Genomic DNA, 16,433 nt, shown 5'->3' with positions numbered 1-16,433 from the left:
GCCTTGCAGTGGAATAATTTAAAGGTGCCGCGTCTGCGAACGGAAAGCTAGGGGTGTTGGCCAACGCTGGGTGAACGCTGGTTGCAGCTCCTGGGTGGTCCGAGTTTCCATCGACCGAGCAAGGATGTCCCTTCGAGGACCGTTAGCAAGCTTCAGCTTTGTCCCGTATCGGTTTGTCCTCTGATTCCGGGTAGGTCCCGACTTTCTGATGCTCCCACCCCACCCCCATTCCCGAGTTCCTAGCGCCGGTGTTTCCGCTTCCATAGCCAGGTGCGTCCTGGAGTACAGAAGAGGAGTAGTTATTCTAACGATGTTCCAGGTAGCATCTCAGGGCTCTGCTATCCCTCTAAATTCGCATTAATAGTTCAAGGTATCAAAAAGATCTCCAGCGTCCCAAAAGAGTCCCGGTAGCATTCCATCTTCCCTCGGTACCTTCCAGGAAGCTCGGGTGCTCTCCCAACACCTAGACTTTTAGATGGTAGTTAGGTATATCTCCCGATCTCTCAGTAACTTTCCAGTGCGCCTCCCCTCCTACCCTCCCCCAATTCCGGCGTCCCTGGTTATACTGCCTGCATCATTCCTTTGATCCCAGGGATACTCCGCACCGTAACTTTCCTGTTTCATGACAGTTCAATCTGCAAGCGTAAATCTGTAACACTTTGGGAGCTCATCCCACCCCGAGGGCCTTAGGGTCCCATTTCCAAGAGAGTCCATGGCAGTGCTCAACGCCCCAGCTCCCAAACTTCTCGATGGGACAGGCTTGGGTTAGGAGCCGAGTCCTGTTGTCGCCTCAGCTTCCTGGCTTATGGGTCCTAGCTTTTCCTGGAGTGGAACATCAAGTCTTAACAGGATGTAGGAGGGCGTCCAGCCTGAGGGTTTGTTAGTCAAGACTAGTCAGACCTACGAAAAGCCAAGGCTAACGAAGGAACCACTTTCAGAAGAGACCATGGCCTAAGGACACCTGCCAGGGAGCTGTTGACTGGACCACTACCCGTTGGCCATTAGGTGCTGATGAATATGTTGGGGAGTCTGGTCAGCCTTATGTATAAGCAAGGGGGTCAAATAAGGAGCTGGGGTTGATCTCACCCCTAGATCCGGGATGGGAGGTCAATTTGCCCGCATCCCTCTGTCCAGCAGCAACCCCTCTAGCCGCTCCCACCCAAACCCTGGCGAATGGAGAAGTCATCCAGGCCAAAGGTATCTAGGGGGCGTGGTTTGTGAGTAGAACTGGGGTAAGAGCCTGTGATCAGGGCTGGGTAGGCTTGATTGACATCTTGCTCTGCTCCCTTCTGCTCCTCGATTTCCAGGACTGCAGGCTATCAGACCTGCTACCTAGTCTGAAACAACCAATGGAGGCTCCACTGCAAACCGGAATGGTAAGGGTTGGGGAATTTGTGCACAGGACTACAACTCCCGGCGGGCTTGCTATACGCCGCGGGATTCTCTCTTCGAGAACGATGAATGTGCAGGCGAAACTACGTTTCCCGGCATGCATCGCGGGATACCCAGCCTCAGGGAAGAGTCAGTCGCTTCCCCCGTGGAGGTGGGAAGGGAACCGACATTGACCCATTCTGCAGATGGGGACACCAAGTCACGAGCTGAATACGACCTCCTCTAGGGCAGAGGTGATTCTAAAGGCCCCGGAGGAGGGCTTGGCGAGACGGATATGCGGTGCCCAGCCTGTGCCGTTTGTTCCGCAGGTGCTGGGCGTGATGATCGGGGCCGGAGTGGCGGTGCTGGTCACCGCTGTGCTCATCCTCTTGGTGGTGCGGAGGCTACGGGTGCAGAGTGAGGATTCAAAGGGCCCCTCTGGGGAAAGACTGTAGGGATGGAAGGGGAGCTTCAGTACCCGGAGAGCCCAAGGGGCAGGGGTGGGGAATTTGCTGGAGCCTGCGTGGAGCTCAAAGCACCCTCCCTTCTCTCCCACCTATCCCCAGAAACTCCAGCCCCGGAGGGCCCCCGGTATCGGTTCCGGAAGCGGGATAAAGTGCTTTTCTATGGCCGGAAGATTATGCGGAAGGTGAGTTCCAGGACCTCCTGCTGGCCTGGCTGACCATAGGAACTCAGCCCTTTTCCTACTTACACTTATTAGGGGACACCTCTGCCCTTATATAAGGTCCCCTTGGATCTGCCCTACCTCTTTCTCTAATTGACCTCATATTCTTAATTCTCCCAGGTATCACAATCCACTTCTTCCCTGGTGGACACATCAGTCTCCACCACTTCCCGGCCCCGCATGAAGAAGAAACTGAAGATGCTTAACATTGCCAAGAAGTAAGGCTGACACTGGGTACAATATCAAGTGGTGGACAGGGGTCAGCTCATACCTGTACCTCAGAGTTGGAGGCTCCACATCAGAGGGCCATCTCAAGGCTTTCACTTGGCAGCGGCTGTCTCAGAGTTCTGCTTTCCCAGACATAATGCTTACGGTGTAGGCAAGCCTGCGGCTTAAGACTTGTCTCGATAATGTTCCCCTGTCCCAAAGGCTATCTACCATGTCTTTAGGTATCTACACCTGGTGTTTTGCCATATTGGAGAGTTTATTGAAGGCGACGTACTGCAGGGTTTTTTTTCTCAATGTTTGTGTGGCTAGCTAGAGGGGCTGTTTCAGGATTCTCTTCTCCATGGGCATCTCTCTTTCCATACAGGAGAGCATCTCTCTTGAGTTCTCTGTGTTGTTCACCTGGGGTAGTTCTTTTTCCCTAGGAGCTATCATGTGTATGTGTGTATGTTGTTGTTTGCTTGGGTTTGTTTTGGTTTTTTGAGACAAGGCCTCATTTAGCCCAGGCTGGCCTGGAACTTTCTATATAGTCAGGACTCACATTGACTTCCCGTTCTTCTTTGTGTTGGATATATCACCATGCCTTGTCTATATGGTCCAGGGGATTAAACCCAAGGCCTTGCACTCTACCAACTGAACCACACCCCCGTTCATTCATTCATTGATTCATTCATTCATTTATTTTTACAGCAAGCATTCATTTTTATTTAGTTTTGCAGCAAGCATTCTGCCACTGAGCTATATCCCTAGCCCCTACTTTACTTAAAATTTGTTTATTTATTGCATATGTGTTCATATGTAGAGGTGCACATGGCATAGCATGTGCATGGCAACTGGTTGTCTCCTTCCACCACGTCAATCCCCGGGATTAAACTCAGGTTATAAGACTTGGCAGAAAGTACCTTTACCCACAAGCAATCTTGTTGGCCCTACTTTTCTGTTTTACTAAGCATATTTAATTTGGTGCACAGTATCAAATTATTGTTACATAGTATCAAACTCAGAGACCTGGCTGTGCTAGTTAAGCAGTTTTACCAGTGAGCCAAACTCAAGCGCTGTACTTTTTTTTGGGGGGGGGCGGGCAGGTCTTGCTAACTTATCCAGGTAGGTCTTGAATTTTCTCTGTAGCCCAGTCAGGACTTGAATGAGTGATCCCTCTGTCTCAGCCTCCTGAGTAACTGGCATGACAGTCCTGTGCCTATCATGTTTGCCATCTTTAAGAATTTCTTTGTTGGCCAGTAAGATAGCACAGGGGGTAAAGGCATTTGCTGCTGAGTCTGAAGACATGAGCTCCATCCCTGGAACCCACGTGGGGGAAGGAGAGAACTGACTCTTGCAAGTCATCCTCTGACCTATGCATATACAAATAAATAGACAAATATAAGTTAAAAATTTTAGGAAAGTAATTCTTTGCGTTAGAAACATAGGGAGAAGCTGGATGGTGGTGGCGCACACATTTAATTTCAGCACTTGGGAGGCAAAGGCAAGCAGATCTCTGTGAGTTTGAGGCCAGCCTGGGCTACAAAGTGAGTTCTAGGACAGCTAGGGCTGTTTACACAGAGAAACTCTGCCTCAGAAAGCCGGAAAGAAGAAAGGGAGGGAGGGACGGAGGGACAGAGGGACGGAGGGACGGAGGGAGGGAAAGGAAAAGAAACAGGAAGGTTGACTCAGGTGTTTGTTGGTGTCTTTGAGAAGGCTCTTAGAGGAATCTCTGTACATTAAGAAATGGTTTCTGGGATCTTCTTGCAGCAGGAGGTCTACCTGAAGGTCTTTCTCAAGGCTGTATTATTTAACTCCAGGGGCCATCCTTGACTCTGTGGCAAACCATGATGTTGCAGAGCTTTCTGTGATTTGGGTAGAAGGGTTATTTGTTTCTAGTCTGTTCTGGTCAGGTTGGGAAGATGGCTCAGGTTGGCAAAGGACGTCGGTATGGGGGATTAAACTCAAGTCCTCTAGCTTGTACAACAGGTGAGGTGCTCTCCACTGAGCCCTTGCCCTGGCCCCTGCTTCCTGAAAACAAAACAAAACAAAACAGAACAGAAGTCTGTATCCAGGGTCTTCAGAGCACGCTCATGTCCGAGGCTTGCTCAGGACTCTGTGAGCTGCAATGACTTTCAGGTCTCCTGTACAAGTGCTCTTTCTGCCTGCAGCCTGAATCTCAGATTGCTATCTGAGTTGGTCATTGACCCTACTGAGTCCAGGGGGTGGGGTTCATGAGGCTCCACCCCTTCCTGAGGAAGTATGGATTATCAGTGATGCTTTGAGCCATAGTCCTCAATGGTGTAGCTACCAGGAAGTTGTCCTTGCTCAAGTAAATAACCTCCAACTCATGCTCCTGCAGGCACCCCTAGTTAAATGCCGAGGGCCACAAAAATAAACCAGACACCCCACAAAAGTAGGAAGGAACTTCCCCAAAAGAAGGGGGTGAGGGCTAGAGAGGATGATGGAAGGTACGATTAAAGTCCATTAGATGGATGTGTGAAATTGTGAATGAATAAAATAAACCCCTGACAAATTAGAGGATCCATTCCGGAGCCCTGTGACTGGGGAAGCAAGTCCCTGAAATTTGCACCATGAATTTCTTCTGTAAAATGTCATATAGTAGGGCTGGAGAGATGGCTCAGCGGTTAAGAGCATTGCTTGCTCTTCCAAAGGTCCTGAGTTCGATTCCCAGCAACCACATGGTGGCTCACAACCATCTGTAATGAGGTCTGGTGCCCTCTTCTGGCCTGCAGGCATACACAGAGACCGAATATTGTATACTAAATAAATAAATATTTTTTAAAAAATGTCATATAGTAAACATTTTAGGCTTTGTGGGGCATACATATATAGTCTCTGTGCTGGCTATTCAGCTCTCCCTTTGAAGTAAGAGGTAATAAGTAATACATGAGTGAATTATCACGGCAGTGTTCTAATAAAACTTTAATGATAAAAGTAAGTAGAGGGCCTGATCTAGATAATGGGCCGGGATTTGCACTGTATAAACCAGAGGGAAGGGGTAAATGGGTGCCTGAGCTTTCTGTCATTCCTCTAACCCAGCAGTTCTCTAACTTGCTCGAGACCTCTTTGGGGAGGTCAAGTGACTCTTTCACAGGAGTCGCCTAAGACCATCAGAAGGCACAGATATTACATTATAATTCATAACAGTAGCAGAATTACAGTTATGAAGTAGCAATGAAAATAATTTTATCGTTGGGGTCACCACAACATGAGGAACTGTATTAAAGGGTTGTAGTGTTCGGTTGAGAACCACTGACCCAACCCTTCCTCCCATCAGGATCTTGCGTATCCAGAAGGAGACTCCCACCCTACAGCGGAAGGAGCCCCCACCTTCAGTGCTGGAGGCTGATCTCACAGAAGGCGACCTGGCCAATTCCCACCTCCCCTCTGAGGTGCTCTACATGCTCAAGAACGTTCGGTAAGCGTTGGGGTCTGGATGCTTTGAGGTTCCTGCACAGCCTGGGGCTGCTTTGACCCCCTCCATCCCTCTCTCACTGCCTATTCTACAGGGTGCTGGGTCACTTTGAGAAGCCACTCTTCCTGGAGCTCTGCCGGCACATGGTTTTCCAGCGTCTTGGCCAGGGCGACTACGTCTTTCGGCCCGGTCAGCCAGATGCCAGCATCTACGTGGTTCAAGATGGGCTACTGGAGCTCTGCCTGCCAGGGCCTGTGAGTGAACCTCTCGGAGCCACCGTGGGAGGGTGGGCACTGCACATCTCTCCTGGACTTAGACACTACTTTTGGAGTTGTGTGGTCAGAAGTCAGGTTAATGATGACTTCATGTGGAGCTCAATGGTAGAACCTTTGCCCGGTGAGGGGCAACAGGTATGGTAGAGCTCCTACCTAGAATTCCCCAGGGAAGTGCTCCCTGGTGAGCACTTGCCCAGTACATGCAGGGTCTCTGGGTTCTAATTCTAATGCTATAAAAATATCAGAGGGTGGAGTGACCGTTTGGGGAGGTCCACACAAATGGGCAAGGAGTGATGGGCAGAAAACAGCAGCTGGTTAGGAGGTTGGTTATTACTGGGATGAGTCAGAGGTGAAGTCCAATGACAGCCACTAGGAGGAGGCTGGCAATGATCAGTGGTCCCTGTGTCTCAGGACGGGAAGGAGTGTGTGGTGAAGGAAGTGGTCCCTGGAGACAGCGTCAACAGCCTTCTGAGCATCCTTGACGTCATCACCGTGAGTGACAGTTCCGTGCTGGGTAGAGAGGTGGGAGGCCCCATTTCATTAGCTCCGATGCTGCTAGTGGTCACCTGCATCAGGAAGGTTGTAAGGAACAGTGAGTGGTCTCACAGATCTTACCTCTTCTTCCACCCATCTCCCAGGGTCACCAGCATCCCCAGCGGACTGTGTCAGCTAGGGCTGCCCGGGACTCTACGGTACTGAGACTCCCAGTGGAAGCCTTCTCGGCTGTCTTCACCAAGTACCCTGAGAGCTTGGTGCGAGTGGTGCAGGTCAGCTGGCCCTTCACCTCCTCCATGGGCGGCAGAGCACCCCACCCTGGTACCCACCCCACCTATCCCAGGCATCGGTGCGGCGGTGGATAGGCAGACTTGTTGCTTATCACTCCTGAGCAGCAGACCTCCGTGGAGGCTGCTGATGATGGCTGCTGATCCTGACCACTCCCCTCTTCCGGTCCTGCCCCCCACTCCTGCAGATCATCATGGTGAGGCTGCAGAGAGTGACCTTCCTGGCGCTTCACAATTACCTAGGTCTGACAAATGAACTCTTCAGCCACGTGAGTTGGATGCAAGAGGATGTGGGGACACAATGAGGGGAGACACTTAGACATAAATTATTCTCTACTCCCCTACTCCAGGAGATCCAGCCCCTACGCCTGTTCCCCAGCCCTGGCCTCCCAACTCGCACCAGCCCTGTTCGTGGTTCTAAACGGGTAGTCAGCACCTCAGGTGCCGAGGAAGCCTCGAAGGAGATCTCTGGCCGCCCCCCTGACCCCACCGGAGCCCCACTGCCTGGACCTGCAGGTACCTGAGCGACTCCTTCCTCCCCTTCCCAGCTAGGGACTTGAGCCCATTCAGCCCTGCCTCCGCCTCTGTGCTCTCCGGTCCCTCAGTTTTGTGTGCTTTGTTTTTTTACATGTGTTTATTTGGGGGCAGGGGGTTATACACATGCCATAGCAAGCAGTGGAGGTCAGAGGACAGCTTGCTGGAGTTAGTGCTCCCTTTCTACCATGTGAGTCCAGGGACCAGAACTCTTGATGCCCTTACTCACTGAGCCTAGTTTTACAGGTTTAAATCCATCCTCCCCAGGCCCCTTCTATTTCTCACGCTCTAGTCCTAGCTTGAGGCCTATGGGTCTGAGTGCTGGATACTGAGCATTTTTCTCCCCAGGGGATCCGGTGAAGCCCACATCTCTAGAAGCCCCCTCAGCCCCTCTGCTGAGCCGCTGCATCTCCATGCCGGTAGACATCTCAGGTTTGGAGCCCTTGTAGTGGGAAGTAAGGGGTGGGTGTATGGAAAGGACTGTCGGGGGTTTAGATTTGAATCCAGGACATGCTGCTTGTCTGTCAGTCCTGATTTTGTTCTCTTGCCGACAAAATGGGCATATAGATCCTATTTTCTTGCTTATTTTTGGTGGGTATGCTCTGAGATCGTTTTCCTCCCCACTGTGTTAAGAAAGATGCAGAGGTCAAGGGTGGTCATCAATTAGTCATGTCTGCCGTGGTTGCAGGGTTAGTGTGGAATTTTATAGCTTATAGCTGTGGGCACTAACTTATTTGTTTACTTATTTTCTTTGGGCCTGGGGGTGGAACCCAGGACCTTACACATTCTAGGCAGATACTTCATCATTGAGTTCCACCCCAGCTCCAGGCTTTATTGCCTCTCCACCCTACACAGGCTTACAAGGTGGCCCTCGTTCTGACTTTGACATGGCCTATGAGCGTGGCCGGATATCTGTTTCCCTTCAAGAAGAGGCGTCTGGAGGACCTCAGACAGCATCCGCTAGGGTGAGGTCCTCTCTTTTCTCTCATCTCACCACACCCCCTTCCCGACCTCTGGTCTTGGTGAGTCACTTGAAAAGGTCAATTGGGAGGTCGGCAGGAAGTCACACACCCCTGCCTTCCACAGACCCCCACTCAGGAGCTCCGGGAGCAGCCAGCAGGTGCCTGCGAATACAGCTACTGTGAAGATGAGTCAGCCACAGGTGGCTGCCCCTTTGGGCCCTACCAGGGCCGCCAGACAAGCAGCATCTTTGAGGCTGCGAAGAGAGAGCTAGCCAAGCTGATGCGGATTGAGGTGGGCAGACAGTGCAGGGAGGCAGGGGATGAGGGAGGCAGGTTAAAGGCCTGGCTGGGTTCATCTCAACTCCCCTCCCTTCTCAGGACCCCTCTCTACTGAACAGCAGAGTCTTGCTCCATCACGCCAAAGCTGGCACCATCATAGCCCGCCAGGGGGACCAGGTAAGGCTGACTTTTGACCTGTGGTACTAGATCTCTTCCTCTGACCTCTGATCCCTGATCTTTAAGTAATGATTGCTGTTCTTCTCTGGAGTTCAACTTCTTATACCTGAAGTTTTTAGCCTCTTATGCTGGGAGGCTGTGTTGTGCTGTTTTGCCATACCGTCACCTGACATTTATGTAGGTTCTGGGGATCTGAACTGTCACACTTTAGCAGCAAGTGTTTTAACAGCTGAGCCAGTTTCCAACTCCTGAGTTGAAATACACTTTGTCTCCAATTCCTTGTGTGACTCTAGGCAAAGACCCTAGAAATTCCTCGGCTTCTGCAGCCCATCAGCTCCTTGTATCTATCCGAAGGGCATGGCCCAGGAAAAGCTTTGCAGGGGCTTGTAGCTCAGTGTGTCTCTAGTGACGGTTGAAGCCAGCAATGGGATAGAGGCACGGAGAACCTGGAATGGAGGTGGGGGTTCAGGTGGAGTGTTCTGTCACGTGATGGGGGTGTTCTACTGTCCCCTTGGCTGCTCATGGCAGGTACAGGCACCTTTCAGGAGAGGAAGTCAGACGAGGCTGATGTCAATCTAGTGTGACCCCAGGTGGATGAACTGAGGAAGTTCAGTCACAGCCCCCACCCCCACCCCAAGGCCTTGCTGATCAGGAAGATGCTTGAGTTGAACCCAGTCCTGGCCTGCGGAAAGGCCTGACTGGTCTGTAGCCCCTGCAGGAGGCTTTGCTCTGATTGTTTTCTTGGCTTTGTTGGGAATGGCTGTGATGTTCTGCCTATCTCTAACATTTCATACCAGTGCTTTTTATTTATTTATTTATTTTATTTTTTATTTTTTTGGTTTTTCGAGACAGGGTTTCTCTGTGGTTTTGGAGCCTGTCCTGGAACTAGCTCTTGTAGACCAGGCTGGTCTCGAACTCACAGAGATCCGCCTGCCTCTGCCTCCCGAGTGCTGGGATTAAAGGCGTGCCCACCGTCACCCAGCTAAATATTTATTTATTTATTATGTATACAATATTCTGTTTGTGTGTATGCCTGCTGGCCAGAAGAGGGCACCAGACCATGTGGTTGCTGGGAATTGAACTCAGGACCTTTGGAAGAGCAGGCAATGCTCTTAACCTCTGAGCCATCTCTCCAGCCTACCAGTGCTTTTTAAAAAAGGATTTGTTTATTTCTTTTTTTTTTTTTTTTTTTTTTGAGATAGGGTTTCTCTGTGTAGCCCTAGCCATCCTAGAACTCACTCTGTAGACCAGGCTGGACTCAAACTCAGATCCAATTGTCTCTGCCTCCCAAGTGCTGGGATTAAAGGTGTGCGCCACCACCTCCTAGTTAGATTTATTTATTTTTATGTGTTTGAGTGTTTTGCCTGTGTGTATGTATACACACCATTTGTGTGCAGTGCCTGTGAAGGCCAGAAGAGGGCATTAGAGCCCCTGGATCTAGAGTTGTAGATGGTTGTGAGCTTCTTAGTATAGGTGTTGTGAACTGACCCCAGGTCTTCTGCAAGAGCAGCCAGTGCTCTTAACCAACTCACTTATTCTCTAGCTCTCAGTGCTAATCCTAGCACTTGGGAGGCAGAGGCAGGCAGATCTCAGTGAGTTTGAAGCCAGCCTGGTCTACAGAGTGAGCTCCAGGATAGCCAGAGCTACACAGTGAAACCCTATCTCAAGAAATAATAAAAAAAAAAAAAAGGAAAAAAAAGAAGAAGAAGAAGAAGAAGAAGAAGAAGAAGAAGAAGAAGAAGAAGAAGAAGAAGAAGAAAGAGTATATGATGGATATGTAACTCAGGGTCTTTGCACATGCTAGGCAAGTGCTCTACCACTAAGCCACCCCTCCCCCACTCCAGCATTTTAAAAATAGGTATACTTATTTTAATTGGGTGTTAGTGGTACACACCTTTAGTTCAGCACTCGGGAGGCAAAAGCGGGTGGATTTCTATGAGTGTGAGGCCAGCATGATCTACCTGTCCTACTATATAGGATTTCTATTGCTGTGAAGAGACACCATGACCACAGCAACTCTTCTAAAGGAAAAAGTGGCTTACAGCTTCAGACGTTTAGTCCATTATCATCATGGCAGCATGCAGGCAGACATGGTGCTGGAGAAGGAGCTGAGAGTTCTGCATCTTGATCCACAGGCATCAGGAGGTGAACTGTCTCACTGGGCATAACTTAAGCATAGGAGACCACATAGCCCACCCCTACAGTGACATACTTCCTCCAACAAGGCCACACCTACTCCAACAAGACCATACCTCCCAATAGTGTCACTCCCTTTGGGGTCCATTTTCTTTCAAACCACAGCACACCCTGTGTCAATTTTTTTTTTTTTACTTTTTAAAATTATTTGTTTTGGTATTTGCATGTGAGCACAGGTGCCTATGGAGTCCAGAGGCATCAGATCCCTTGGAGCTGGGGTTATGTGCAGTTGTGGTTGTAACTGTAGCAACTGGAAGCGAGCATGGGTCCTCTACAATAGCAATATGTATTCTTAGCCACTGGGCCATCTTGCTAGTGCCCCCCATCCACCTAACTGTTACATTGTTGATTGTTATGACTTGGGAAGTGTGTGTATGCCCCCCAGACCAGGACACTGGAATCCCCAGGCAGTGCAAGGAGTTATCCAGACTAAAGTATCAATAGTGTCAACGCTAAAAAACCCTGCTGTACCAAGCCTCTTCCCACGTGAGTTCTCTGCACCATCTCTAAGGCATAGTCAGCATCTATCATGGAAAAATTTTTTTTTTTTTTTGGTTTTTCGAGACAGGGTTTCTCTGTGACTTTGGAGCCTGTCCTGGAACTAGCTCTGTAGACCAGGCTGGTCTCGAACTCACAGAGATCCGCCTGCCTCTGCCTCCCGAGTGCTGGGATTAAAGGCGTGCGCCACCATCGCCCGGCTCATGGAAAATTTCAAATCAACAGTACTCCCAAATCTAAAAGCTTGTGTCAACATGATATAAATATTGAAGTCCACTCCTGACCTGGGACAGATTACAGTCAAATAAGAAGCAATAAAAATAGTGTATAAAATTACCTCTCAGGGGTGTGAAAGGGTGGCTTAGCTGGTATGGTGTGTGCTCTGCAAGCACAAGGACATGAGTGTGATCTCCAGACCCCATATTCCCACATTAGAATGCAGGCTGTAGTGTCGTGGTATTTGCCTGTAATCCCAGCACTGGGGAGGCAGAGGTAGGCAGATCTCTGTGAGTTCGAGGCCAGCCTGGTCTACGGAGTGGAATTTCAGGATAGGCTCCAAAGCTACACAGAAACCCTTTCTCAAAAAACAATTGAAAAAAAAATGAACCTAAAAAGAATTAGACTTAGGTTGTGCGTGTAGAATGTATATGAGACAGAAGTGACACCTGTTTAGATCTGTATCATTTTTTTATTGTGGGTTTTTTTTTTTAATTTTTAAGATACCTCATTCTACTTCTGCAAATATTCCAAAATCCAGGTGGTAGAATTCCAAAATACCAAACACTTCTAGTCCCAAGCACTATGAATAAGGGATACTCAGCCCATAGTATAAGGAGGGATCTGGTGAAACACGTTTTGAGAAATGTTCTTTTATCCTTTCTTGGGAATTCTGAGTGAATTCAGTAGCATGTTCACGGCCCTGAGAATTCCTGCACTAAAATTTTCCTAATATTCTCAGTGTTGGTGGCGAGCTCCTCTAATCCCAGTGCTTGCAGGCAGAGGCAGGTGGGTCTTGGTGAGACCAGCCTGGTCTACAGAGCAAGTTCTAGGATAGCCAGGCCTACACAGAGACAGAGAAACCCTGTCTGGAAAAACTGGCCAAAACAGAAGTTCCTAATCTAGAGTTGGCAGTCATGATAGCTCAGTTGGTAGAAGTACTTGCTATGCAAGTCTAAAATCCAGAGGTCAAATCCCCAGCACCCACATGAAAAGAACAGGGTATTGTCGGTTTGTAACCTTTGCAGAGGTAAGGCCAAGACAGGAGGAGACCTGGGGCTTGCTAGCCACCCAGTCTAAGCTGAGCAAGCACTGGGTCCCAAGGGTAAACCTTGTCTTAAAAAAACCACTGAGGTTTTGGGCAGTGGTAGTGCACACCTTTAATTCCAGCACTCAAATCACAGCAGAAAGATGGACAGCACCTGAGGAACAATATAGTAAGAGATTGCTTGTTCATTCCTGGATGCCCAGACCCAAAACACATTGGGCGCCATTCTGTAGTATGAACCTACTTGTTCATTCCCGCCTGCCCAGACCCTAAATAATCACACAGAAACTATATTAATTGCAACACTGCTTGGTCAATAGCTTATGCTTCTTGTTAACTAACTCTTATATCTTAAATTAGTCCCATTCTTATTATTTTATATTTTACCATGAGGCTTATGGTTTACCAGTAAGGTTTTGCGGCATCTGTCTCCTTCGGCAGCTACATGGTGTCTCCATGACTCCACCTTATTTTCTCCTCTATCTCTGCTTGGAATTCCCACCATAGGCCCAAAGCACATTCTTTATTAACCAATGGTAACAAAACACATTCACAGCATACAGAGGGGGGAGTCCCACATCAGAACAACACCTGAACCTGCCCCCTCTGGCTTTCATATGCGCACATATACCTATGTGTACACACACACTCCCAATAGCATGATCTTAATAATGCCTGTATGTAATCCAAACACTACCTGGAAATTGTCTTAGAAGGTCCTAGCATATATGCATGGCATCAGACAGGTTGGTGTGTTGGACAGAGAAAGATCTTCCCATCTCTAGGTGGTTTCAATTCCTCTTTTCTAAAGGGGTGGGGTAGGATGTGTCTGACTGGTCAGGCTAACCACAAAAGAGAGAAACATCCATTTACTGAGCCTTTGCCATGTCTGGGACCTGTCCTGCTTGCTAGACAGGTGGCAAAAAAAAAAAAATCTGTATGCCTTTGGTGAGTCAGCAGTTCTGACGTCAGGCAGAGGAGCATATAAATCCTTGTAAACTCAGCGGGTTAGAGCTACAAAGGTCACATTCTTGACACTACAAAGACTGGCTTAAGCAGGGCAGTGCCTCTAAGGAGGTGACCACCAGCAAAGGAGGAAGGGTGGAGCAATGAGTTGGGTGGAGGAAAGGCCAGTCTAGATAGGGAGCAAGTTGTGCAAAAGGCCTAGGGTCACCGCCTCGCTTTTGAACGCCCAGTATCATCTTTTTCTTTTTTTATTACATTTATTTATTTATTTATTTATTTTATTTATTTATTTTTGTTTTTTTCGAGACAGGGTTTCTCTGTGGCTTTGGAGCCTATCCTGGAACTAGCTCTTGTAGACCAGTTCGGTCATTTGTGTGTGTTAGTGTGTTTGTATGTGTGTGTGCACGTGTACATGAAAGGTGCACGTATGACAGTCAGGACAGCTTGGGAGAGCCCGCTCTTTCCTACACCATATGAGACCTGGGACTGAACTCAAGTAGTCAGGCTGGGCAACAAGCACATTTACACATATCTTGCCTGCCCATGTTTTTTTCTTTTCTGAGGTCTCAAGTAGCCCAGACTAGCCTGGAATTCACTGTATAGTCTAGGGGCCCCTTTTGCCTGTGCCTCCTGAGTGCTGACCTCAGTACCACACCTGGCTGAAGCCCTGTTTGATCCCTAGCACTTGTGTGGGGGGGGGAGGGGGGATGAAAAAAGACAAATGCTTTAAAATACCTTGGAAAGGAACATACATGCTCCGTGGAGGAAACAAAAGCAGTTGGGGAGTAGATACACGGGTGCAAAGGGGGCCTATCCTATTGCTTTAAAGTTTTTTAATCCTTGTTTTTTTTTTTTGTATCTGGGTATATGTGTGGGCATGCGTGCCACAACATACATGTATTGGTCAGAGGACAGCCTTTCAAAGTCAGTTCTCTCCTTCCATATGTGGGGCCCAGGGATTGAACTTGGATGTCGAGTTTGGGAGCAAGTGTCTTTACTCTGAGCCAGTGCAAATACTCCAAAGAGGATCTTTTCAAGAGGGATCCCATTTTTGAATAGTAGTAGTTAGTTCATACTACATATGGTTTGCCTATTTTTTAAAGGGTCTTTTTTTAAAAATAAATCTTTGTTTATTATATATAGTGTTCTGCCTGCATATATCCCTGAAGAGGACACCAGATCTTATTATAGATGGTTGTGAACCACGATTTGGTTGCTGGGAATTGAACTCAGGACCTTTGGGAGAGCAGGCAGTGCTTTTAACCACTGAGCCATCTCTCCAGCCCAGTGAATATGTGTGTGTGTGTGTGTGTGTGTGTGTGTGTGTGTGTGTGTGTGTGTTTCAAGACAGGGTTTCTCTGAGTAATAGCCCTAGCTAGAATTGTAGGTAAGAAACTACTCTTGGCTTGCTTGCTCTTTTTTCTTTTTTCTTTTTTTCTTTTACTTGTGTTGTTGAGACTGGTCTCAGCCCAGGGTGGTCCCAGACTTGCTCTGTAGTCAAGGGTGGTCTTGAACCCTCCTTCCTCCTGACACACTTCTGCCTCTGCTTCCGTAGTGCTGGAATTGTAGGTGTGCACCACCATGTCTGTGTATGTGGCGCTGGGAATGGAAGCCAGGGCTTCCTGTGTGCTAGATCAGTCCTTTAATTTACCGTAGGAACTCTATCCCAGCCTTTTCTTCTTTAAGCTTTCCTGTGAGGCGCACTACCTGAGTTTAGGGGAGAGGTACTGTGGCCGGCTCACATCATAGCCCAACCTCTGTCCTAACAGGACGTGAGCCTGCACTTCGTGCTCTGGGGCTGCCTGCACGTGTACCAACGCATGATTGACAAGGCTGAGGAAGTGTGCCTGTTTGTGGCACAGCCAGGAGAGCTGGTGGGGCAGCTGGCTGTGCTCACTGGGGAACCTCTCATCTTCACACTGCGTGCCCAGAGAGATTGTACCTTCCTGCGGATCTCCAAATCTGACTTCTATGAGTAAGGCTGGGATTGGAGTGGGCGTGGCGCCCGGATGACCGCAGTCTAATTATTTTTTTCCCAAGAGAGGGGGGAGAGACCAGGACCCCTACCCCATTTCTAGAAGGGCAAAAAGATCCCCTAGATAGCGCCTCCCAACACCACCTAGGGCAGGTTCGAGTCCTTCCTGTTTCACTCCCAAGCCGACACCCATTTTCTTCATTCTTTTTAATGTGTTCTAAGAATGCCTGGTTCCACAATCCCTTCTTTTTGCTTGCAGGATCATGCGTGCACAGCCCAGTGTGGTGCTGAGCGCAGCGCACACGGTGGCTGCAAGGATGTCCCCCTTTGTGCGCCAGATGGACTTTGCCATCGACTGGACTGCTGTGGAGGCCGGCCGTGCACTCTACAGGTACCACCTGATCCCACCTCACTGTTAAGACCCTACCTACAATTTTCCCTGACTTTCCACTCTTCATCCACCCTAGGCAGGGCGACCGCTCAGATTGCACGTACATTGTACTCAATGGGCGTCTCCGCAGCGTCATCCAACGAGGCAGCGGCAAGAAGGAGCTAGTGGGGGAGTATGGCCGCGGGGATCTCATTGGTGTGGTAAGGGCAGCTCCCATCTATCTCCTAGCATAGCTTCACCTCCATGCTCATCATCCGGGTAATCTGATGGAAGTGGAGACTAAACGCCCATCTTCAGTCCCGACCCAGGTCGCTTCCCTGGCTCTTGCGAGTCAAAAGCAATCAGTCCTGGTTGGGGAGGAGTTTGGACTCCACCCTCAGTATGTCTCTTCAGGTCCCATTGTCACCTGTGGTGAATTCTTTTTTTTTTTTTTTT

General features: G+C 49.0%; 1 protein-coding gene across 6 annotated transcripts in view; it reads left to right on the top strand.

Annotated features, from left to right (window-relative positions):
- The first annotated feature begins 10 nt into the window (after positions 1-10).
- The window catches only part of Pnpla6 (patatin like phospholipase domain containing 6), a 29,158-nt gene continuing 12,735 nt past the window's right edge, over positions 11-16,433 (top strand). Inside the window, exons 1-19 of one of the 6 annotated variants that reach the window (XM_026778307.1) lie at positions 11-190; positions 1,138-1,197; positions 1,308-1,376; positions 1,701-1,788; positions 1,938-2,020; positions 2,177-2,274; positions 5,562-5,702; positions 5,794-5,953; positions 6,386-6,466; positions 6,613-6,741; positions 6,945-7,025; positions 7,107-7,272; positions 7,639-7,722; positions 8,146-8,255; positions 8,377-8,544; positions 8,631-8,708; positions 15,402-15,607; positions 15,867-15,998; positions 16,075-16,198. In XM_026778307.1, coding sequence (XP_026634108.1) covers positions 1,174-1,197; positions 1,308-1,376; positions 1,701-1,788; positions 1,938-2,020; positions 2,177-2,274; positions 5,562-5,702; positions 5,794-5,953; positions 6,386-6,466; positions 6,613-6,741; positions 6,945-7,025; positions 7,107-7,272; positions 7,639-7,722; positions 8,146-8,255; positions 8,377-8,544; positions 8,631-8,708; positions 15,402-15,607; positions 15,867-15,998; positions 16,075-16,198 — 2,022 coding nt within the window. In that variant the 5' untranslated portion in view covers positions 11-190; positions 1,138-1,173. Of the gene's footprint in view, positions 191-1,134; positions 1,198-1,307; positions 1,377-1,401; positions 1,789-1,937; positions 2,021-2,176; positions 2,275-5,561; positions 5,703-5,793; positions 5,954-6,385; positions 6,467-6,612; positions 6,742-6,944; positions 7,026-7,106; positions 7,273-7,638; positions 7,723-8,145; positions 8,256-8,376; positions 8,545-8,630; positions 8,709-15,401; positions 15,608-15,866; positions 15,999-16,074; positions 16,199-16,433 lie in introns of those variants that run through there. The other 5 variants (XM_026778306.1, XM_013355405.2, XM_026778305.1 and 2 more) reach the window with 5 other exon arrangements.

Source organism: Microtus ochrogaster, unplaced genomic scaffold (genome assembly GCF_000317375.1).
Source record: "Microtus ochrogaster isolate Prairie Vole_2 unplaced genomic scaffold, MicOch1.0 UNK125, whole genome shotgun sequence".
In the NCBI taxonomy this organism is placed as follows: domain Eukaryota; kingdom Metazoa; phylum Chordata; class Mammalia; order Rodentia; family Cricetidae; genus Microtus; species Microtus ochrogaster.
This window is presented reverse-complemented; position numbering and strand designations above follow the sequence as displayed.